At 45.7% G+C, this 25,266-nt stretch overlaps 1 protein-coding gene across 2 annotated transcripts in view; it reads right to left on the minus strand.

The window, feature by feature from the left end:
• Window positions 1–25,266, minus strand: part of LOC147885780 (initiation factor 4F subunit (DUF1350)) — a 109,919-nt gene that overhangs the window by 12,350 nt on the left and 72,303 nt on the right. The window contains exon 7 of one of the 2 annotated variants that reach the window (XM_087396382.1): window positions 15,533–15,622. The exons of the other annotated variant lie outside the window; for it this stretch is intronic. Coding sequence (XP_087252508.1) covers window positions 15,533–15,622 — 90 coding nt within the window. The remainder of the gene's footprint in view (window positions 1–15,532; window positions 15,623–25,266) is intronic. 2 annotated transcript variants of the gene reach the window in all.

Consider the following 25,266-nt stretch of genomic DNA (forward strand, 5'->3'; position numbering starts at 1 on the left):
TAAGCACAGGTATCCGATGGCTCGGATTGATGATTTGCTAGATGCATTACATGGAGCCGTGATTTTCAGTAAGATTGATCTTAAATGTGGCTACCTTCAAATCCGGATTAGAGCCGAGGATGTGCATAAAACCGCTTTCAGAAGCAGGTTTGGTCATTATGAGTTTTTGGTAATGCCCTTCGGACTTACCAATGCTCCAGCGACCTTCGTCATGCTTATGAACGATTTACTACGTCCGTATATCGGAAAGTTCGTAGTACATTTTATTGACGAGATCCTGATCTTCAGTAAAGTATTACTGAGCATCGTGAACACTTAAGAGTAGTGTTTAGTACTTTGAGGAAAGCCAGTCTTTATGTGAATAAAAAGAAAAACTATACTGTGTATGGTTAGGCTTGAATATTTAGGGTTCATAATTACTCCACAGGGGGTAGAAATGGATCCGAAGAAAGTGGCTGCGATACTAACTTGGCCAATCCCTCAGAGTCTGACCGCGTTGCGATCATTCTTGGGATTTGTCCAGTTTTATAGAAGGCATATCAAAGGATATTCTGGAATAGTATCGCCATTGACTGATCTGACCTCAGATAAAGTACCTTTTATTTGGGGACAGAATCAAGAAGAAAGTTTTGACACCATAAAACAAGCTGTGGTCTCAGGACCGGTGTTAAAAATAGTTGATCCCCAGAAACCGTTGTTCCTAGAAACCGATGCAAGTGGCATTGCGATAGGAGCAGTTCTCCTTCAAGAGGGAAGGCCAATAGCCTTTGAAAGCAAGAAGCTTTCTCCCTCTCAAAGGAATTGGCCAACTCATGAATTGGAGTTGTATGATTGGAGTTGTATGCTGTTATCCATGCTTTGAAAACGTGGAGACATTATTTGTATGGTTCAGAGTTTTATGTGGATGTGGATCATGATACTCTGAAATATTTTTGTAAACAGCCTGACTTGAGGGGCCGCCAAGCTAGGTGGGCAGAGCTCATGCAGGAGTTTAATCTAACGATTCGGTACCGAAGAGGAAAAGACAATAAGGTTGTTGATGCGTTGTCTCGCATTATGCACAACCTGAGTTTCACGGTATTAGAGAGTGCTCTAATGACCGAGATCAGAGAAACTCAAAAGGTGGACGAGTTTGTCCAGAGCTTATGGCCTAAAGCTCATGTGTTAAAACCCGGGGAAAATGAGAAGGATGACCTGGCATCCAAAAAAGGCCAAACTTATGCAAGATATACCATAAGGGATGCTATGCTAGTTAGAAATGGCAAGGTTGTAGTACCTAGTCAGAATGATCTCAGGCAGAGAGTCATTCGACAATGCCATGATAGCCCATGTGCAGGACATCCAGGGGTCGAGAAGACATATGATCTCATGAAACGAGATTTCTTTTGGCCGAAGATGAAAAAGCATATTCATGAATATGTGACACGGTGTTTCTCGTGTCAGGTAAGTAAGGCCGAGCGGGTGAAGCCAACCGAACTTTTACAGCCCTTGGAAATACCACTAAGTAAGTGGGAAAGCATTCCCATGGACTTTATTGTAAGGCTGCCTACGACACAAGGAGGATATGATTCTATCCTTGTGGTGGTTGATCGTCTAACCAAGATGGCTCACTTCATTCCGACTAGGGAGCCTGTTAGTGCGCCGCAAGTGGCGGATTTGTTCATTAGACATATATTTCGTCTGCATGGATTGCCTAGATCCATAGTGTCAGACAGAGATGTCAGATTTACCGGTCATTTTTGGACAGCAGTATTTGAAACACTAAGAACCGAGTTGGGAATGAGTAGTGGGGATCATCCTGAGACAGATGGTCAGACGGAGAGAGTCAACCAGACTTTAGAGGATATGCTGAGGGCATATGTGTCATTGAGGCAACATACATGGGACAAGTGGTTGCCATTGTTGGAGTTTGCCTACAATGATAGAAAACATTCCTCTACAGGGTTCGGTCCGTTTGAGCTGAACTATGGTTATAGAGACCAGCAAATCCAACTATAGTTGGAGTACCTCAGAAAGTGCCTAGTGCCGCGAACTTTATAGCTCAGATGCGGAAAATGCTAGCACTTGCGAGAGCTAATATCCGCCAGGCTATGGATAGAGCCAAGGTGTATGCGGATGAGAACCGGTCTATAAGAGTATTTAAGGAAGGAGAAAAAGTTTTTCTCAGAGTTCCTTCGCACTCGAAGTCGTTGACTTCAGGAGAGTGTGCTAAGTTATCACCTCGATACTGTGGGCCGTGGTTAATTCTAAAGAGAATAGGCAGTGTAGCCTATAAATTAGAATTGCCACAGGGGTGTAAGGTGCACCCGGTTTTTCATGTTTCGCGTTTAAAGAAATTTTTACATACAGGTGACTCACTAATCGAAGGTGTGGTTTTGTTTCAGGAGATAGAGGATATTGCAAGGCGCAAACCAACAAGAATCCTGGACCGAGGAACAATGCAAATACGAAATCGGAAGATACCCACGGTGTTGGTTGCATGGCATGGTCAGCCTCTATCCGAAGCTACCTGGGAATCCGTATATCAGTTGCGGAGAGAGTTCCCAGATTTTATCATCGAGGACGCTGATGTCTGAAGAGGGAAGGATTGTTACGCTCTAGTCGAGGTAGCATGACCTCGGAAGAATCAGTCGACATTTCCCTTTAAAGGATCTATCTCTGTAATATATGTGTTTGCGCTTCATGTAAATGATCGGGAGGGATTGAATGTCAAGGTCCTAGGTGAGGGCTGATAGCACCAGACTAGGTAGATCTAAGGCCAAGGGCCTAGTGCAATGATTGTGCCTAGGGGCAAAGGAATTAATGCATCCCAAGAGAGGGGTGGAATGTTACATTAGCAAGGCTCTATATGGATGACATGTGGCATCTAGATCTATCTAGGGAATTGGGGCTTGTTGAGGCTAGAGAGAGAAGAGAAGATTATTATTCACGTGGAATTTGGAACGAAGATCTCTGTCTGCTCGTTAGCCTTAGCGAGATATGGCTGGGAGGTGCTTCATGGTGCTACTCCCGTGATCGAAGTAGAGAACAAGGTAGAGAGAGTGATTGACAATACACATGCTGAATTTAATATTCCAGCTTCTTCAGATGATGTTTTTGAGGGGATGCTTCCTATAGCATTTGGTTCCCCACCTAAGGCTCATGCTGAAAATCAGAATTTACAACCACCTCCTCCTAATCCACATGCCCCAATTCAGCCACAGGTTGATTTTATACCTCCACAGGGTGTGGATGAAGTTGTCATGCAAGAGATTCAAGAGATACACGTAGCCAAAACAGTCCCGAATTGGTTGCTACAGACTCTCAGGGAGAGTAGGCTTGAGGCCCCATTGCTTGGCAGGACTCGTAGTGCAGTAAGGCACGCAGGGGGGACTCTTTCAGTTGAGACAGTTTATACAGGGACTCTTCTTGATGAAGAGGAACCTGACTCTTTTGAAGAAGCAAAGGATAACGTGCATTGGATGCATGCCATGCACAATGAATTGCAGTCCATTGAGAAAAATCAGACTTGGGATGTTGTGGATTTGCCACCAGGTAATCATGCCATTGGTACCAAGTGGGTTTTCAAGGTGAAAAGGAAGCCAGATGGGTCCATTGACAGGTACAAGGCAAGGCTGGTTGCCAAAGGCTATGCACAGAAAAAGGGCATAGATTATGAGACTTTTGCTCCTACATCCCGGATGACCACCATACGGTCAGTTATTGCCATGGCTGCAAATTTTGTTTGGAATGTCCATTAGTTGGACATAAAAACAGCTTTCCTTAATGGGGACTTGCAAGAAGAGGTCTATGTCAAACCACCTCCTGGATTTGAACTTTCTGGCAATGCACTTCAGGTTTGCAAGCTTGACAAAGCTTTATATGGGCTGAAACAAGCCCCACGTGCATGGTATGCCAAGATTGATGCATTCCTGGGAAGTAAAGGGCTACATAATAATCCCACGGAAAGCACCCTCTACATCAAGAAGGATGGGGGGGATATTTTGGTCATCATTCTTTATGTAGATGACATGCTGCTCACAGGGTCAAATGAGGAAATAATTGCAGATTTCAAAGCTAAGTTGAAAGCTGAATTTGACATGACAGATTTGGGCATGTTAAATTTTTATTTGAGGATCCAGTTTATACAAGACAAGCGTGGCATCGTTATGTCTCAATCCAAGTATGTGCATAAGCTCTTGGATAGCTTGGATGTCACACTTTACAGCCAGGCTGTTGGATGCCTCATATGCTTGTGCAATACATGGCCTGATATTCAGTATGCAGTATCTCAGGTGAGCAGATATATGCACAGTCCAGAGACAACACATTAGCACGCTATAAAACGCATATTCCGTTATTTGCAAGGCACAAACTCTTATGACTTGATGTTTCCCAAGGGGGGTAACTTGCAGATGCATGCTTACATTGATTCAGATTGGGCTGGAGACTATGATACCAAGCGGTCCACTAGTGGTAATTGTTTCTTTTTTGGCAAAGCTTGCATTTCTTGGCTGAGCAAGAAGCAATCTACAGTGGCTACTTCCTCGTGTGAAGCTGAGTACAAGGCAGCTTTCACAGCGACAGTTGAATGTGTTTGGCTGCGACGTTTGTTCGCTGATCTTCGCCTCTTATTGGAGGATCCTTCTCCAATTCTCATTGATAGTCAGAGTGCTATAGCAGTGGTTGGCAAAGAATCATGTGTTTCATGCTCGCACAAAGCACATTGAGGTTCATTATCATTATGTCAGAGAGAAGCTACATGCAGGGAAGATCAGTATGATCTATGTGTCAACACATGACAATGCTGCAGACAGCTTCACCAAAGCACTTCCACGTTAGAACTTTGAGGCATTTCACAATGCCCTAAACTTATCTCCTTTTGGTGATTGATCACTACCTTGTACACCACATTGGCACCGCAAGGGGATGTTAGAATTATTATTATATTCTAGGCAGTGACCAATGTAATGTAATAAGTGGGTTAGGGGCACTTTTCCCTCTTAGAGGTTTTTCCCCCTAACCACAGTCTAATCCCTAACTACGGTTAGTGATTAGATAGGCTTTTGTCACTTAGACAAGACCCCTCATCTCTTCTTTGTACTACACTTCATTCAGTCCACTATTGAGTGATCTATGTTCAGCTCACTCTCTTGCTCACTCTTGCTCTCCTCTTTCTCACAGACACAACAGCCTAATGAGAGGGCAGCAAACCAGTAACTTCTTCTTCTCGTAAAAGAGTGTGACTTACCGTCATCACAGCAACCCATGTGATGCCAATTCCTAAATTTTCTTCAGGAGTATGACTGTTGGAGGATGTACCACTCCATGTCCGAGGAGGTAGAGATCTCCTGACCGATACAATTTTCCTCCGAGTTTGCTTAGTTTCAATGGAATGTTTTTCCTTGGCTTTAGGCTGAGACATAGAAGGCATTCCCATTAAAAATAGCCTGAGTGTTTCCCTTAGCCTATGCTGAACTTGCTGGTTATTGCCTTTATTTTTAACCCCAGAAGGCCTAGGGGCATCCTTGTTAAGGCGGCATCGCATTTGGAGGCATTTTATGCAAAACCAAGGGGCATTGCAAAGCCCTGTGCCTAAATTGTTTTGCACTCAAAGCATGCTCCTACAAGGAGACCACATTTCAACTTATAAAAGGCACTTCCCATAACCACATTATTAACCATAACAGAGTAAGATTCTGGAGTGGGGACATCCATGTCCCACAAAATGCAAAAATCTGTTGGAATTTAATTTGGCCTATGTGGATACACCACCTTTCTTAATGACACTGCAATTTTTGCAAGTGTGAATCCAAGGATTGAGGAAAATCATCCACCTCCACCCAGACCGAGCAACAATGCCTAATCAATGCTTGGTAATCCCGAGCAGGCGACGAAGGCAAGACATGCACCACTTGCTGTCCATAAAAGGGAGGAGAATGCTCCAATAACATGTCATCCACCATTATAATTTCAAAAAACACCCTTAATCTGCATAATGCACCTTGCGGACAAAATAGCCTCCCAATGTCCTTGTCAACCAATTGCCCACATCTGCTGCAATAAACATACGACACAAGAAGAAAATAATCACATCGTGCTTAGCGTATTCTCGTAATGGATCCACTACCTAATCAACCTCCACCATGATTCCAACAGTAGAAGCAGGATCCTCCCAAACTTTGCGTGCGTCTTCAAAGACTTCCGGTCATCTGCTTTTGCTTTTTATTCATGTAAGTCTTATCATACCGAGGATCAGCCATCTTGTGAAATGGAAAACCCCAAGAAATGTGAAAGGGAGACTCAATAAACACAGAGATTTGAAGAGATAAAAGCCCCAAAAAGGCAGCAGACTATATACAGGTAGATGAGAGAAATACAATGGGAGTGCGAGAACCACACAGCAAAGAAAAAGCCCCAAAGAGAGGTGCAAAGCAAAAGGGGACAAGCTTATACACAGCAAAGGAAAGGACGACTTGAAAGAACGTATTTGCAGGTAAAAAGGGGGGAAGAGAAAGGTGATCAATAAGAGGAAAAGCAGCCAACACACAGCTCACTGAACTCAACCACGCAGCAGTGCACACACATGTAGTGAGCTGAGGGAAAAGGGGAGCGACAAAACAGCTTGGAGTTGATGGAAGGCCTTGGAGTCGGACAGAGATGAGATTCGCGACAGCAAGAAAAGCTTTTGAAAGGTTGCGCAATGGTCGAGGGGGCTGCACAAAACCTGATACTGCAGAAATGCAGTACCAGCAGCACCCACAAAGGTCTTCACAGTAGACAGCAGTCTCGAGGCTCCACGCAGCAGCATGCAGTCCAAGATCCAGGTTGGGAAAGGCCCAAGCAGCAAGCGAAGCAGCAAACAGGTTAAATTTGTAGACACACTTGTCTGGTAGGCGGAGGTAGCCAGAAGGCCGAGAACACCACCTTGGGGAGGGCAAGGCTCAAGGAAACCCTAGATGGGGCTGCAGAACACCATGGCTGCTCTCCAAGCTCACCACACACACAAACTTCTTTTTGCGAAAGAAATTTTGCATTAAGAAAGCTCACACACACTTTTTCTGTAAAAGCAGTATCTCACACACTTTTTTTTTGGGGGGGGGAAGTGGGGGGAGGTTGAAAACTTTTGAAGTATTATATTACACAGTGACTATCCCAAAAACGGGATATGCCAAAGTACATCAGCAAAAGATCTCACTATATGACAAGTATACATCAAAGTCTATGTAATGAGTTTGCAAACAATCAAAGAGAGATTGCTGCAAGGAGTGCCTAAAAAAGAAGAAAGTAGAGAAAATACGATCACAAAAGACTCTATGATTTCTATCCTTCCATAGAGTCCAGAGTGCCCAGTAGCGAACCCAAGTGAAAAAAAGATCTCAGCTCTAAAAGAATTTCCCTGTAATGAATCCCGGCTCTGCCATTTAAAATGTGAGAGGATGGGTTTCCAATCCATTAACATGTTGGAGACCAAAGGACTGAGCCTTTGATCTTGCCATCAATACAACCCCAAATAAAATCCCATCGAGTGGGTTGCCAATGTCCAAAAGCACGGGTGGTGAGTTGTAAGAGCAAATGGCGCATCATGGCAGCCCAAGGTTGAGAGCCCTGCATGAATTGCAGCATCATTTTCCCCTTATAGGCAAGAATATGCACATGAATGTTAAGAATATCCAGATCCCCATGCATTTTTGGCAAACAAAGACACTGCACAAAAAGCAATCTCAAGCTTTTCTTGCCATGCTTTGAGGACCAAAAGATTTCCATAACAGTGAACATGAAAGATGTAAGATCTCCCTTGCTAGACATAATCAAAGGCAAGTATAACTGAATATATGCTAGGAAGATAGATTGAACAATTCGTAGCCTGGCATGCAATGGCCAAGTTGTTAATTTCCAGTATTCAAGCTTTTTCCTCAGTTTTGCAAGAATCCACTCATACCGTTGGCGACGAGTAATCATCCAGCCCAAGGGCTAAGAATTCAACAGTGAGACCATCCCATCCTAGAGATTTCCATCTGCCACAGGATTTGACTGCATAAGATAATTCACTTTTAGTGAAAGGATTTTCAAGCTCCAGAGCTTGTGCAGAAGAGACAATAGGAGAAAGAAAGAAAGAAAGAAATTTTATTCGAGTCTTTGGAAGACCGATGAGTCTATGAGACAGAAACTTGATACAAATCACAGTAAGAGTGGAGCTACTGAAACGAGCATCATCACCCGTGCTGAATCCTAAGTCTGATTATACATAATCAAATACATCTGGACATAACAATGAAAAGAAAAAGACTGGAGCACAGCGGAATCCTTCGTATGTCATGCAGCCCTGGCTGGTGCATAGCCAGTGATGGGATGCTGGCAAACGGCAAGGGGTGCCATGCGTCTCGGTCTCTTGGACGAGGCTCGACGCAAGACCAGAGCCACCGTGACTCCCGCGGGACGTATCCCGGGTCTAAACAATGACGGGAGGTCCCCCAGAGTGATCTGTGTGTCCCCTTGATGTCTCGTGTATCGTGCTACAGTCGTCGGGTCAAGGTCTCTATCACGTCTGTGGCTAGAAACTCGACGATCAATGTCACTCGATGGGAAGAACTCTGTGATCCTGCTCTGAGAGGTGTCTGATGATGTGGCCAAGCCCTGTTGCCTGAGTAAGTACTCTTTGTGTCGGACCCCCTCGTGAATGAAGGCCGCGAGGCATCTCTCATCTGGGCAGGCGAGGAATCTGGAAAGGAGCCCGGAGCTGAAGAGGCAGTGGTAGTGACCTCGGATCTCGTAGTACACTGGACACCTAAAAATAAAATGCTCCTCCAACTCAACCTCCTGACAATCGCACAATATGCATAAGCGATGCTCCCTAGGAATCCCCTCTGCTCTGCTGCTCTCTATGCGGAGGCGGTGTGATGATACCCGAAACTGTCCGATGGAGATCCGTAGTGAGTGAGGCATATGAAGCTCAGTGTACCCAGGTGGTGTGATGAATCTCTCCTCCAAAATACGAAGCCAGTAATCTCTGTAGAAACTCAGCTTCACTGGAAGCTCCCTCGGCTCCAACTAGGTCCTAAAGGTGTGTAGCTACAGGAGATCCTCTCGAATGACCTGGTTGGTGTATGGCCCGATCGGGATTGTAGGTGGGAGTACCAAAGGGGCATCTAAATTGTACTGAAAAGGAGGTATCCTATCGATGTGAAACCCTAGTCTCACAAACCATCTGTGAGTCCATGCATACCAGCATCGCTCATCTCCCTCTACTGCCAACCTCATGGAGGAATCGAGAGCCAACCATGGCAACCTCTGTCTCCCTGATGTGCAGTCCCCATATGATCTAACCCGGTGTAGATATGTGATGGTCTGAAAGGCTGCATCTAGCTGGAGTGGAGAAGCACCAAACTCGGCCTGAATGATGTGATGTGGTATAGACGGTTTCCCCCGAATCATCCGTGAGAGCATGAGGATCTGCAGGCGCTCCACCCGTGTCCACTCTATCTCTGACGTGTCAGGCCCCCAACAAGGGCTGCCATACATACCGGCTGGTCGGACCAAGAAGTCGAAGAGAAGAGCCTTGGTCCAAGGGTCCTGGAAGTGGGAGTGGAAGCATTGTCTCTCTAGCCGAGCCAGAGAGACATGCTATAACAATTGGCACCGTGATGCAAGAACTTCTTGTGAAGGGAGATTTGCAATCCCAAATTGTCTAGAAAAATGAGTGACACAAGCTGCAACAAGTTGAGCTCAAGAGGAAGTCCAAACACCATGAGGCACAACCATGTTTTGCATATTCACGCACTAGATCCACTATATCATCAACCTCCACCATAATCCCAACAATGGGTGCGGAATCTCCAATCCTTGCGGGTATCTCTCAAAACCCTCATGCTTAACATCAAAAACCAGCTGAGCCTCAAGCGAGGCATGCACTGGGTCATCCTGACCCAAGTCCTACTTTTGTTTCTTGTGTGAATAGATCTTCATTGAAGTCATGTAAGTGAAAGGAGAAGGAAAACAAAGGAGAAAGACAGCAAGAGTAAAAGACTACAAGCAGAGGAAAAAAGACAAAAGAGAAAGGGCCCAAAAAAGAGGAAGCTTATGCACAGGAAAAGGAGGGACAGCAAGGTCAAAGGGAAAGGAGAAGAGAATTAACTCACAAAAGTCACACACAGGTCAGAGGTGACAGCGAGACAGGCAAACAAAGAGGTGAAAGAGAAGAAAAGAGAGCAGGGAAAGATGACACAGTACTTGTTGGAGATCACGGGACCCCTAGGCGAGAACGCAGGAAAGCACAGGGCCCAAGGCGGGCTCCAGAGATGATGCGGGACACTGGACGAGGCTCCAAGGAGGGCACCGGACCCTAGACAGGGATCGAGGGATGGCACTGGACCCAAGACACGGCTCTCAAGAGGGCACGGGACCCGAAGCAGACCTGCAGCAGCAAGGAGATGCCACACACACACATGCATGGAGTCTCTCTCTCTCTCTCTCTCTCTCTCTCTCTCTCTCTCTCTCTCACACACACACACACACACACACTTCAGTAGGAGACTGGATACAAACCCCGCAAGCACCCATCCCATCATTGCAGCATCTTGACATAGGCAGCCTCATGCCGCCCCCAAGTACACCATACAAAGAGAGCCGAGGATGCCATCAGTAGATCTCGAACATGTTCCGAAACATAAGGACTCCCAATGGGACCAAGTTGGGCCCATACTAAGCTCAGACTACTTATGATAATTAGTTGACTGGTAGTCTCGTACATGTTAGGATAGGGTATTTCTACTTGACACACGGAGTCTTTCTGGTAGATCTTAGTAGTGTTTTTTTTCCTTTTTACAGGTGTGATAAACACCTCTAGTTCCTCTCATGAGTGGTGAACTCTCATGTTGACTTCAGTTTTTGTCTCACTTATACACATGTTTTGGCAGCCAGAGAGGAAGGGAGATGGGCTGCCTAAAGAGATGACAGATTCTTTATCTGAGAGAAGGTAGCAAGAGGAGAGAGAGATGCAGACAGCACATGACGGTGTTGAGGCCATGCGACAGGGGGGCATAATAGATTGAGGATGGTCGTGTGGCACCCTATGGTCTGACCCAGGGGGCTTCTTAGAGACCTACTTTTTTTTTGGGGTGAATATTTTGATGCTTTATATTAGAGAGTAGCTTCCCCTGCTGCCATTGGAAAACCTTTCTGGCTTTTTGGGATTCACCCACGCAGACGAGGGTTTAAGTTATTTTTCATTTAGGTTCGTTAGTGGGCACTTTGGACTCAAATCATAATCTTTGGTGATCCAACCTTTTCCCCTTTACTTTTCTTCCGACGCTCTCTGCAGCAACCTTTCTTTGATTGTCTGCAGACTCGTTACATAGATTGAGATCTTCTGCTGATGTACTTCTTACAGACCTACACTGACTGTGAGATTGTCTTCTACATTGAGACACATGAGAGTCCAAAGAGAGGATTATCCATAGTCACAGGGTACACCTAGGAGTCTACCCACAGGCAAGACATGAGTAGACACAACGGCTCTGGAGGTGTGGCAATTCTTTTCAAATCACATCTGAGACTCCTTATGTCTATGATGCGTAGGGAGAAGCATACACAACACATGTGGGTGCGAATTCAGCCGCTTGATATACGATTGCTTTTCATTGCATTATGCTACTTCCCCTCGAATACATCATCGTATACACAAGAGGTCACCATAAAGGTCATAGTCCATACGAGACGATCAATGACGATATCATGGAGATCTCTAGGCAGGGGGACGTCCTCCTCTTAGGTGACTTCAATGCATGTACAAGGAAGGAACAGGTGGGATTACTAGATTTTGAGTCGGACCCCCTCAGAGTACCAGAGATGTACCCAACAGAGCTAAGGATAGTGAGACACGCAGAGGATGCACCACATATGTGATAGGATATGCGAGACACCTAGTAGTACATGATTTGATCACATATAATGGTCTTCAGAGATGGCCGTTGTCCAAATGCTTTACTTGCCTTCCACATGGAAGGGGCACTAGCATAGTCGACTACTTATTGGGCTACCCGGTACATGATTTTATAGCCTCCTCCCCCCTTCCCCCAACCTCCACTTGGCGTTGACCACTCATACTTGTCATTCAGCATCTCGACTCGACTATCACACATAGGACGCGATCCCCCTGCACCCACCCAAGGTCCGTGTACACTTTGATCATGCTCTCGATGCAGTATACATGAGCCACTTGTCCTGTGGGCTAGTGAACCCCTTTGGGGATGATGCAAATCTCTCTCATAATCCAGACACACTTGTATCAGTACTCTAGGATGCCGTCGTCAGCAGATCATTCCCCACCACAGCTTTCATGCTGAGCCGAGAGATGAGATCTCACCTCTTACGAAAGCAAGCTTTGGGGCACTGACGAGGTCTAAGGCACAGCGTATCTCACAACATTTGACACGATGTAAGAGGCGAGCTTTCCTCTCACACAAGATGGATGAGATGGTTCATCTTTTTGAGGTGATCCCACTATTGCATGGGGGCTTCCATCTAAGGGTAAGCCACCTATTCCCATCACGGATCCATGGCACACATATGCAGCATCGCTCTATGATGTCCACATTCAAGCACCACTTGATATGTCCTCCCTCCCCAGGCCCACCACATGCATTTTGTTCACCGCACAGAATGTGCAGGCTGCCTTACGTTGGCTTCACAACAGGCAAACCCAAGACCACGAGGGGTTGCTGCTGAGCACTTTGCGCATAGGCACCAGGTCTTGGCCCCAGTAGATTCAGAGAGGAGGTAGGCAAGGCCTAGGGTCGAGCAGCATGCACTCCAGATGCCGAGTTTATGCACACATCAGAGAAAGCTATGGAGACAGCATAGACAACCTGAGAAATCTATTAGATCAGCCAGCCAAACAGCTAGGAAGCTACTTGAAAGAAGTCTTGGAGCACCACAACAAAGTACTCAATAGCACACAAGCTAGCTCAACAAGTACTCACTACATAGCAATTTTGTAAGATGTTATTTCACTGGATGTGAAAGATCACTACTAGTTAATAGTGATCACCAGTCCCATAGATCTTGAAGGATCTTACAAGGAACATTAATACAATCATATCATATCATCACTCTCTAAAAAGATTGGAGGCTACTTGAAAGAAGTTTTAAAAATCACAACAAAGTACTCAGACTAGCAAACAAGCTGGCTCAACAAGTACTCACTATACAGAAATTTTGTAAGATGTTTATTTCATTGGATGTTAAAGATCACTATTAGTTACTAGAGATCACCAATCCCATAATGTCTTACGTGGACTTTAATAAAATCATATCATATCACTGTTAGTTCACCAATCCCATAGATCCTGAAGGTCTTACACGCACTTTAATACAATCATATCATATCACCTCTCTCTCTCTCTCTCTCTCTCTCTCTCTCTCTCTCTTCGACATAGGGAGCATTTGCTCAGGACACATGCAAGATCAAGGTGTACAGCCATACTCCACTCAGAGCATAATAACTGAGTTTCCAATCAGACAATATGGACCAGCATGCCCCAAGTTCATTGATGTACCTGCAAACCAAGCCTCTACTCCTAGTGCCCTTTTGTTCATTTCGTTGACAAAGCGATTCTTTTGGGATACTTGCAATGAAACCACCAAAATTTGTAACAACTGTATTTAACATTGTTACATGGTGATCTATCCCCTTTTTTTAGAGAGCATGTCCATATGCAACAAATCCATCGCTGTTTTGTTGTTGTAACTTTGAAAGTGTTCCTGGCCTCAGGCTGGAAAAGTTTGCTCACAAGTCTCGAGGCATTAGAAAAATGGGACAGTCATTGGTACAACAATGCAATGAGCCTTTTCATGTCTGCATGGAACTCCCCTTAGGGGAATACTGAGAGTTATAAGAAATATATTTGTAGATGTATCTAGGGGCATGTCCAAACCCATCCTCTAAAAAGATACTAGATAGTGTAGTTCCAATCACCCCCAAGGTCGAAACTCCATCATGTATAGTAGAGACAAGCTCTTACAACAGTTTCTGCTGACATCATCAGTCCCCACCCATCGATGTGGAACATACTATAAATTTATGCTCTCACACATTCACAAATACCCACACACCCCATACACAAGAGCATCCATTTATATAAAGTTCCTTATATTAAGTTTCTGTCCACATGTCTGAAGGTGAATGGCAGACTCCGTTGTGACAAAGGGCTAGCATTAAACAAGAAGGATAATAGAAAAGTAGTTTATGTCTCGCTACAACTACTTGTAAACACTAAGGTATTATATTTCAGTCTCTCCCCGAAACAAGTGTTTCTCAGTAAAATCTTAGAAAGGATAGCTGGTATGGCAATGCACCACCAAAAATAGAAATAATTTTCCATTAACCTGGGCAAAAAAGTCAAAAAAAAAAAATCTGGAAACATACCTAAACCCATCATCTTAAAACAAACAAATAATACAGTTTAAACATCACGACACTTGCCACAAAGGTCGAAAACAATACACTCCTTCGCCAAATCTGCCATGCCAAACAGAATTCCCTACCTGAGATACCAGCCTTATCCCTCAAACTTAATGAAGGTGATATATTTAGGACATGAAGCAAAATCAAAAAACTTGAAAGACACGTTAGATGATATGAGGGAGATGTGAAAGCCAAAGATTTTGTCTTGGTCACTTTTGAATAGCTTGCCTTGGTTAAACCAGAATTTTGTTACCTCAGTCAGCATCTCCCTCAAGGTACTTAGTCTGTTGGTGATAAAAAGCATATTGGCTTATTGCTTTGAGAAAGGAAATATTGCAAAAATTTCACGGGAAGAGAGGACACTTCAAAGAAAGTGTTTGCATCAAATGGTAAGCCATCTACACATGCTTCTACTTTAAGTACTTCAAATGGTGAACCTTATTGGAATGCTGCCAGTTATGCTTGACATAAGTATAGGATGTGCAAATGCAACCACTGTCCACTGATGCTAGTCTAAACATTGAATCACCCAAGAGAAATTGTCCAATACTGCCATACTTTTATTATATCTTACTCCTAAGACACAGGTTGCACATGAATCTGTCTTATGAGATGCCACTACTGATATTAATAAGGCTCCTGATGACCCACACGTTGACAATGTAGATGCCATCTGCAGGTGATGATGAGCTCATAATGTCTCACATTTGATGGAGCTGTTTTGCTACATGTTTCGGTGCATTTTGATGAGGCAAATGGTGACAAAAGTGCTGGAGGGAAATTAGCTGATCACACAAGATGCCTTCCTCATCTCTCCATGAGGAACAGAGAACATTGCTGCAAGATTCTTTATAGATAGGCCTACAGCCTCAGTCAGATCAGCACTTCAAATAATTAATGTCAGGTTTCTTAAATGATAAGCATGCAATGGACTACTATTGCTCTTCATTGATATATGACTTGTTTTGAAGATAGCAACTGGCAAATTAGTGGAAAACGAATCCATTCCCAAAGAAGGGTTAAATTAAAAACTCATGTATAAACCATGAGCATTACTTTTCATGAATGAGTAGGAAAACTTTTACATACCAGTAGAGTATTTTGAACACGATAATCATTCCCAAAAGTCAAACGGTTTTCTAATGGAGCTGGTGTGAACTCTGATCTACCCCTAGTTATCTGCCAAACAAAACAGCTAAGCAAAATAAGTATTGTATTGCTTCAACTCCTGACATACATCCAGGACCCCTTATCAAAACATAACCCCCATCAAGCTTTGTAGTAATGCCAATAAAAAACTTTTAATCCCTGAGCAGCCTGACTGCTTACTGGAGTTACTATAGATCATGTGTGTAGTGTACATGTAGATATAAATAAGTAGTTTTATGTGTGTAATTTGAAGTGTGCATGTAAATACAATGATAGGCAGATCCATCTGCGAGCACCAACAGTAGTGTCCACTAAGGAACAATCCTCAGCCCCCTAAAATGCTTCATAGAGAACTCTCCCTGAAGGCCAATCTCATCACACACAATCGAGGCCATATGACACAGAGACCAGCTGTATAGATGAGATCAGGGTGCTCAGCCAAACCACACCCAAAGTGTGATAACTGAGTTTTTCCAGTCGGATAGCATGGACCAGCAGGCCCCAGGGAGACGGCATAGCCCAGGCCTGGAGCAAGAGGTATGATAGAGTCGTCAGTGTGTCAATGCACAGATCAAGCTTGGGGATCTTCCCTCCATGTTCACCAAACTAGAGTCACAGCCGACAGGTGTGACAGTGGCACTTGTCCAATGCAGGGCCGCCCTGAGAGACATAGATGAGCACACATACTGATCGATGTCACCGCTCTATCACGGGATTTATGCCACCAGAGCCCCATACATCACTGAAGCCCACCTCTATTGAGGCCATCTTATCCATGCTCAGCTGCCATGTGAATTTGGTTCCTCAAATAGCATACACAGGTCCACCAGAGTCACATCACACCACAGTTCCCACCTCCCCATGGGCACCCACACTTCGTACTACTATTTATGTTTATGTTGTATATGTCTTAGGTGCACATGCCCGCTCAGAGGCTCCATGCATTCAGCTCATTGTAACTTCTTTTTTTAAGTCTCATAGACCCTTCGGTCTTTCGAAGACTTTAATAAAGTTTCTTTTTTTATTTTCATTATTCAAATTCCACCTTGCCTCTATGTGGATTTACATGACTTTTAGCTCTATCTTGAGCTTTCTTAATACTTTCCTGGGCATGCCTCAACATTTGATGCATGTCTTAGGGAGAATCTTTGGCTGCTTGTTTCCCTTCCCTCACATGCCCTATAGATGGTGGGGCCCTAGGCTGAAATCCATACATAAACATAAATGAACTATAGCATATAGTTGAATGCTTTGCACTATTAAAGATAAACTTAAAATTGGATAATACTCTTTCCAATTTGTCTGCCATTTAAATACTTACATACTGTGGATAATCAAATGTGCTCATATTCAACTTAGTTTCCAACGTTTGGAAGACAGCCCTTCAAATTTACTATGCCAATCACTAACAATACTGGTGGGTAAACCATATAACCTGAAAATGTGTTCATATTCAACTTAGTTTCTAATGTTTGGAAGATAGCCCTCCAAAATTTAAAAAGAAAATCTACTATCCCAATCACTAACAATACCGGGGGGTAAACCAAATAACCTGAGAACTCCTTCAACAAACAATCTTGCCAACTCAAGAGTTTTCAAATTTTTCTAGTTGGAACAAAATGGGCCATCTTGATCAATAGATCAGCTGTTACCCACACAAAATCAAAATGGGCCATCTTGATCAATAGATCAACTGTTACCCACACAAATCATGACTTCTATGTGTTCTTGGTATATCAATAATAAAATACAAAGAGGTACTTTCCGATTTGCCACGTGGAATCTCTAAATGGATGCAGCAAACCGCCTCAATTAACATGTTTTGCCTTATTAACTTGGCACTTCTGGAACTTAACAACATAGTATAGGAAGTACTTATTCATACCATGCAAGAAGAACTATCTTTTCTAAAGATCATAAACCTATTGAATACCCGGATGTCCCGCACCCGGACTATCATGGCAATTATACAATAATTGGGGCCTAGTGTCCATGTTATCAGAAATACAAATTGTATACTTATAGAGCAAATAACCACCTACTATAGGATACTTTGGCCGACCTAACTCGACTGGGTCTGGGTTGAGGCTAACATGACTTGGTCTAGTCGGGTTAATACCAACCCTGGGGACCTGACTCTATGGTTGGGTGGTTGGCTGGCTTAACTGGCCCCCTACACTGGTTAAATGCCCTGGCATTGCTCGCAACTAACTACATAATTTTACAGGAGGAATCAACTACTATCTTTGGGCCAAGCACACCCACAACGAAGCCCATGTTCCCTATGGTACAGTCAGTAGATGCTCATGAGTCTAACATGCTCTCTCAGCTACCCGGCCTATCGCTTTGCCCCTCATCACCACTAACTCCTCTTCAACTCCAGTCTCGCACACTTATGCACTGACAACATGTGAAAACTAAGAGTCAGAACATAAAGAACCAGTGAGGTGTGCTTCCCCCCTCTGTCGTAGGAAATGATGTTCAACTTGCCTTCACCTTGAACTGGTACAGTGGATATCACCAATGCAGATATTACCTCATCACCACCAAAGTTCCTAAATTTGCTCTCAGAAAGGAGTCATATGCCTGGAAGCGCCATTGTCCACAATCCACCCCCAAGACTCACCTACAGAGTGACCTGCCGCCTCCCTACTCGAAGAAGATGGAACTCAGGTGTCCATGCTTTCCATGTGTACAAACGTTGGGGTTGTCACAGCTGCAAGAGAGGAACTGGTACCTATCTCGTGGCTCTGCTCAGGGCACGTCCTGCAACAATGACCCTTCTCGCCCCAATGGTTACATCTCCAATTCACCTTCAAGGCCTCACAACCCGCATCAAACTTCTTTTCTAAAGACTTTCCTTTACCTTTGTTGTCCCCTTTCACCTGTGGGGCCACCAGGGCTTCCAATCCTCCACCCTATGGAGAATTGTTGAACAGCCCTTCCTTGTCTAGCACCATCAGCACAAGCTCCTTCCACGTGAGAGTGTTGAGTCTCCCACTGGCAATTAGGGAGGAGTAGAATGCTGAGTACCACAAGGAAAGATGGGACAATAAGGTGATGGCCATATGCTCCAACGATATCTCATTCCCAGCTAGCAGGACCTCCTGCTGACGAGCTTGCAGCTTGTTAATGTGCTCTCACATGGTCGCTGACTTCGTGGGGTTTAGCACTCGCATCTGCACTTCTGAAGAGACGTGCTTCATGGGTAATACCCAATCTTACAGAGATGCCAATTGCTCCTAGATTCCTTTGGCTAGTGTCGTGTGCTTCACATGGTTGATCTCATGAGGGGAAGAAACGGACTGATGCATTGACACGATTCCACAACGGCGCCAAGATTTCCCCCTCCTTCGAGTCCATGATGCCAAGGTCCTCCTCATCCAGATCTGGCCTAATAACTCCAACTAGAATGAGATCAGCCAACTCATATGACTGCAACACTGATTCCATCAATATCCTGTAGTTGTTTCTATCCAACTAACGGTCCATTGAGAATGTAGAAGCATGGGGATCTTCACACTAGCTTCTCAGCCATCTCTACCAAACTTGCCATCTCAAGGGGTGGATCTTGCTCTTGTGATGGGAGAATGGTTTGGAAACGCCTCCTTCAGGCCACTCCTCATCATCCTAAATTGTCCACACCTTTGACCTGAGAGCTCTCTCCGTTCCCAAGCCTTTAGGCTATTTTGGGCTCTGATACCATGTAGCACTTTTACTAATCTCCTTTTATGCTCACAAAGAATGCAGTAGACAGTATCCAATTGTCTAGATATCTTATTCTCCTTACACTTTATACATACATACTCATAGAGAGTAGAAATGTTGCCAACAATCGTGAGCATAGGAAATTTCTTTAAGGTATTAATAAAGCAGCTCATTTACTAAGATTCTACTAGCAAAACTAAGTACCTGATTGCCGTAGCCAATCTGCTGGATGTGGGCATTAATTACTACTGACAAATGAGTCGAGATCAATTTGTCAATCACAAGCGCAACAGTTGTCAAATTAAGCAATGTTGAGAACGATAAGCTGAGGTTTTTTTTTGCAACCCAACATTCCATAGTATGAAATGAGACTCCCCAGCAGTAATCGAAGCATCTATGCTCCAAATCAGCTATCCAAGTTACAATTTCTATTGTCTATGTCCAACTGAAGTATCATGCAGCGATAATCCTTTAAAAAACACGAATTCAACATGAAGGAAAATGTAACACATACTGTGATCATGTCATCTAGATATACTGTCACCACGTTGTAAATACTCCGAGTAAATGCAAAGTTGACCTTTTACTTGACCATAGATCAAGAGTTCTTCATTTATTTTAATTATGGTCAAAGAGTTCTTCTATTTGGTCAAAGCATTGATTCCAGTCAATGAGTCTTGACTTTGGTCAAGGAGTCTTGGTTTCAGCCAAGGAGGGTTGACTTCGGTCAACTAGAGCATTTGTGTTGACTACAATCAAAGAGGTTTGACTAGGGTTAAATATTTTGACCTCGGTCAAGGTTCTTAAACATGGCATCCCCCAAGTGAGTCTCTTTGCATCTGTTGGGTGCTCGCCACTATCCTCAAAGCTGCTGACCAAATCCTCTGTACTACTGGGCATCCCCAGAGACAGTGGGGTATCTTCTCCATCACTCTGTCTATACAATAGTGGCTGCTACCATCCACCCGCATCTACTCTAGTGGGCAAGCCTCCATGAGCTACCATCCATAAGAAATAAGAAATCTTCAGTGGTCTTAGACTAGTCCAAAGACAACCAGAAGCGAGAGACCACCTCTTTAACGACCTCCTACTCACCCCAGTGTCGCTCCCTCCAGGGGGTCCAAGCTGCTGCCTCCTCCTGCACACGTTGGCCAATACGTGTCATATAGGAGAAAACAAGCACCTCCTCCACTCTCTCTGGGTGCCCTACTCAAGCAAGACAAAACCACTCCCTTGGATCCCATTGAATGTCCTAGAGAGGGCGACCCTCCCATAACCTAAGTCTCTAGCGTGCTCCCTCCCGATCTGAAAGAATCGAGTCCGGGTCAATAGTTCAAGCCTTGCCCAAGAAGCCCACAATCTTGATCCACTGCCAAGCAAGCTCATATCCAAAACCCATACCCACCCTATAGTATCTACGATGGAAGAAGCCCCATGACTGCTAAAGAAACTGCACCCTGAGAGGCACTCCAATCCTAGAGAACTATTCAGGCCAAAGATGTGGGGTCCAGATAATGCTTAGTCCTTCCCACCACGAGTCCGAAATCATTGCATCTATCTCTAACGACCTAGTGCCTGGGCCCCTCAGGTGAGAGAGTGCCTTCTCCCTATCCTCGTCGTCTAGAGGGAGCCGTCTCTAAGTCCAGAAAGATCTTGCACAGCCACTATCCCACTGTGCCCAGCCAATATGCATCCTTTGTCCTAGCATGCATCCCTATGGATCCCATACCTCTAGATGGCACAAGAGCGAATGTTGATCAAACTTGTCACGACACGTAGGGCTGGCCCGAATAAGTCCTAAAGACGAGCGCTTTCAGAGTCTAGAGAGGCTTCTCATCAAGGGTGAACCCTTCCCCATGAGGGGAGCCTCTGAGAAAATCCATTTGTGGGACGGGTCCCATTGTCCATCGGGTGTTCCTGAGAAGCTCTCCCTACAACAAGAGCTTCCAAGGCTCAAATCTTGGAATGAAACCACATACCACCAGCTTGCCCAGGAGGGCTTTGCTCTACATCTCTAGGTCTATGATGCCAAGGGGGTGTGGATCATGGTCTACCACACACCTTGGCTCTGATGTTCCAAGTGCCATCCGATCCTGCCCATAGGAAGTTACGCACCTTGGCTCTGATGTTCCAAGTGCCATCCGATCCTGCCCATAGGAAGTTACGCACCAAGCACCAGAGCAACCCCATGAAACCCCTCTGAAAGCACCAACACGAGGCTATGTACTAGGCTGTGGCAAGGAGGACCTGGTTCACCACCAACGTTGTACCTACTAGTGAGAGTTTGGCCTAGCTCCAATATAAAAGCTTGCACCGCACACTCTCTAATATAGGGGCGATCAACTGCTCTACTACAATGTCTATACCCACCTTGCATGCACCATATCTCACTATCTACCCTCGTGAGATCCATCTAGAACCCAAGGCTGCCCCCCCAATCTCGAAAATCTTGGACCTTCCCGACCTCCTCAATTGTTGTAAGAAAACGAACTTATTTGGCCTATCTGATCTTGGCCCAAGATGATGCATGATAGGTAGCTAGAGCCTCCCTGATCGTCTCAAGGCTCACTATCGAACCCTCCACATAAAGTGTTGTTTTGTCTTCAAACTTTGAGTTCAATAGCTCCTCATCCTGACACTTTGGGAGCCTCACCTTGTAACGCCCCTAGCGTGAGAGCGCAAGAAGGAGCCCAATGCCTCTGCTACAAAAGAAAGAGAAAGGGGGTGAGGGTCCCTAGAAGACCCTATCTACGTGTCATGGATGATGCCAACAAGATGGGCCCACAGTCACAGACTCAAGACCTTGGCCAGGATCTTGTACATCGTGTCAAACAGGATGATCGGCCTCCACAGCCATGAGTCGGCTCTGCCTCCCCTTTTTGGGGTCAAGCAATTCACCCTCGCGACTCAAAGACTGTGGTAGTCAGTTTGCATCAAAAATCTCCTGAAGAGCTAGTCAAAGAGGGGTGCAGATGTATTTCAAGAAGCATCTAAAGAAAGCCGGTGTCAAGCTTTCCTCTCTAGGGCTTTTCTACAAGGAAAAGGCCTTGAGGGACTCTCAGGCCTCCTCATCTGTGAAACGCATCTCAAACTAACTACTCATGCTCTGCGACACTACTGCCAGGATGTGCCCCAAATAGTCTCCTTGGCTACAAACACTAGGGGGGCTCCTCCTCAGCCTGAAACAAACTCCTGGAGAACTCAATGGTCATCTCGAGAATCTTCTAGGGGGTCCAAATGCATGTGACCGTCCATGTCTCTTAGTCTCTACCGCTCTGTCCCTATTAACCCGGGTCCTGTGGCCTGAAAGAATTGCCTCGTCATCCTATCACCCTGATACACCCCATAGGATTTGGAAGAACGGTAGGACAGGAGGACTGGCAAGTCTAGTTGGGAAGAACTGGTCCGCTTGAACCCTAGAATAAGGAATCCAAAGCTGATTTATCCAAGTGAGAGACAACGACTGAGTACGTAGTAAAAGGCAACACTAATGGATGGAGCCGACCAACCTCTACCTAGTAGCTTGATTACTGTCCGTCGGTTTTTAAAGCTGTTCTTTTTAGGAGCAGCCCAACGAAGACCTTGGTGCAGCTTCTGCTTCACAGCTCCAGCACTACTTGGAGATCCGAGCCTTTCTTTCTTTTCAGGCAGCAAGCTCTATGTGTTTGTTTCTCGAGAGAACTGACCTTGACAACGACCGTTGGTCTGGCAAGAACGGCTCACATGGGAGCACCTTCGACCCCCACTGTGGTTAAGATTATGCTCTCTTCAGAAGACAAGCAGCAGGTCAAGTGTGAAGTAGAGGCTTTGCAGGACAAGGCCCTGGTGGGTCACATTGTTAGGCTCACCCCATCAAGAAAACAGGTCAGGGATTGGCTTTAGGCGAGCTTAGCCCTAGGGGCTGACCACATCCAAGAGGTCACGATCTATGGGAGAGGAGTCTTCCTCATGCAGCTGAACTCCCCCCCCAGCCTGTAGACAGCAGCGTCCAGCCTTCTGGAGGCGCTTGATCGATTGTCTCCCGGATGTAGACTCGTGGATTGTTGGAGGGGACTTTAACAATCTTGAGTTCGGAGAAGACAAACAAGGGGGTGCTTCTTTCTCTGAGATGCCCGCAATGGAGAAGAGTACTTGGGAGCAATTTATCTTTTCGCTCTGTGGCAGGGACCCCTAGAGGGAGGCTGAGTTCTCCAGGACCCCTCGCAGTCTTGGTTTCTCCTTTGGCCAGGGCCGGCATGATGGATTGCTTAAGAGGCTGGATAGGTTCTACATTGGAGATTGGGCCATGCATAGAGGTGGTTCCACGCGCATTCTTGCAAGGACTACTCTCTCAGACCACTCGTTGATTGTGCTTCATTTGGAGCAATCCCGTCGAGGGCTCCCACAGAGGGGGGTTCGCATCCTAGATGCGTTGATGCAAGAGGAGGAGGTGTAGCAGGTCATATTGGAGATGTGGCAACCGTCGAGGGCTCCCACAGAGGGGGGTTCGCATCCTAGATGCGTTGATGCAAGAGGAGGAGGTGTAGCACGTCATATTGGAGATGTGGCAACAACCAGAGGACACTCCGGAGGGTGGCTGGGCATCTTGGACAGCCCGAGCGATTCAGAGGAGAAGTGAGGAGCTCTGCACCCAGGCTCTCCGCCATCATTTTTCCCTTTAGGAGAGAGAGAGAGAGAGAGAGCTTTGAGGCGTGAACTAGCCTCCATTGAGCGTCTCAAGGAGCACGACACTGAGTCCTAGTGGCTTGCTGATAGATATGAGTGTGCACGTCTAGAGCTTCAGGACACGAAGTTGAGGAGGGCTGAGTATTCTTACCATTCTGCTCATGCTCGTTGGGTATAGCAGGGGGATAGGATGAGCCACCAGTTCTTTCAGGCCACGGGGCATACGTCGACAAGTGCCCAGTTGCAAAGACTGAGAGACGCTAGTGGCAGGGTGGTTTCGGACCCTCATGAGATTATGGAGTTGGCTTCGGATTTCTATCGACACCTTTTTCAAGCTGAGGAGTCGTCCCCCTAGGTGCAGGAGGCCCGCGAGGCGGTATGGGAGCATGTTTGAGCTGTGGTCTCTCGGGGTGTGAGCAACCAGTTGGATTCTCCCTTCATAGATGACGAGCTTTAGGAACCTCTCACGGCACTTCCGACTCAGAAGTGCCCAGTGGAGGATGGGATGTCCCCGGTCTTCTTCAGGAGCTTTTGGCCCTTTGTGCACACCCCCCTTCGGCTAGCCTTTCAGAAGATCTTTGACTCAGGAGCACTCCCACTGTCCTTGAGCAGAGGCTCGATTTGTTTGATCCCGAAGAGAGGTCTTTGACTCAGGAGCACTCCCACCGTCCCTGAGCGGAGGTTGGATTTGTTTGATCCCGAAGGGAGGGGACCACTCGAACATTCGACAATGGAGACTGATCACTCTGCTAGACACCGCATACAAGATCTTAGCCAAGGTCTTGAGTTTGCGGCTACGACCCCATCTAGTCAACATCATCCACAACACGTAGATAGGTTTTGTCCAGGAGCGTAGCATCCTCGACAACATCTTCACCTTTTAGGAGGCGCTGGATTGGGCCAGGGAGGAGGTGCAGCCCCTTGCGATCTTGCTGCTGGTTTTTGAGAAGGCCTACGATCGGGTAGAGTGGTCCTTCTTGGAGGGCACGATGCAGAGATTAGGCTTCTCAGACAGGTGGATCCAAAGGGTCTCCGCCTTGTATGCAGGGAGTTCCAATCAGATGTTGATTGGTGGGTTCATCCGGGAGGCCTTCCCGCTCACCCGCTCCGTGAGACAGGGCTGCCCACTGGCTCCCTTCCTCTTTCTCTTTGTTGCAGAGGCGTTGGGCTATTTCCTGAGGTCGCAGACGGTTGGCCTCAGAGGGATGAAGCTACCGAACAGATAGGAGGAGGAGCTTCTGGACTCGGAGTTCGCAGATGATACAACCTTGTATGTGGAAGGTTTGAAGGAGTGCCTTGAT

The sequence above is a fragment of the Dipteris shenzhenensis genome, chromosome 25 (assembly GCF_047967505.1).
Source record: "Dipteris shenzhenensis isolate YYH24624 ecotype China chromosome 25, Dip_SZ_1.0, whole genome shotgun sequence".
Classification (NCBI taxonomy): domain Eukaryota; kingdom Viridiplantae; phylum Streptophyta; class Polypodiopsida; order Gleicheniales; family Dipteridaceae; genus Dipteris; species Dipteris shenzhenensis.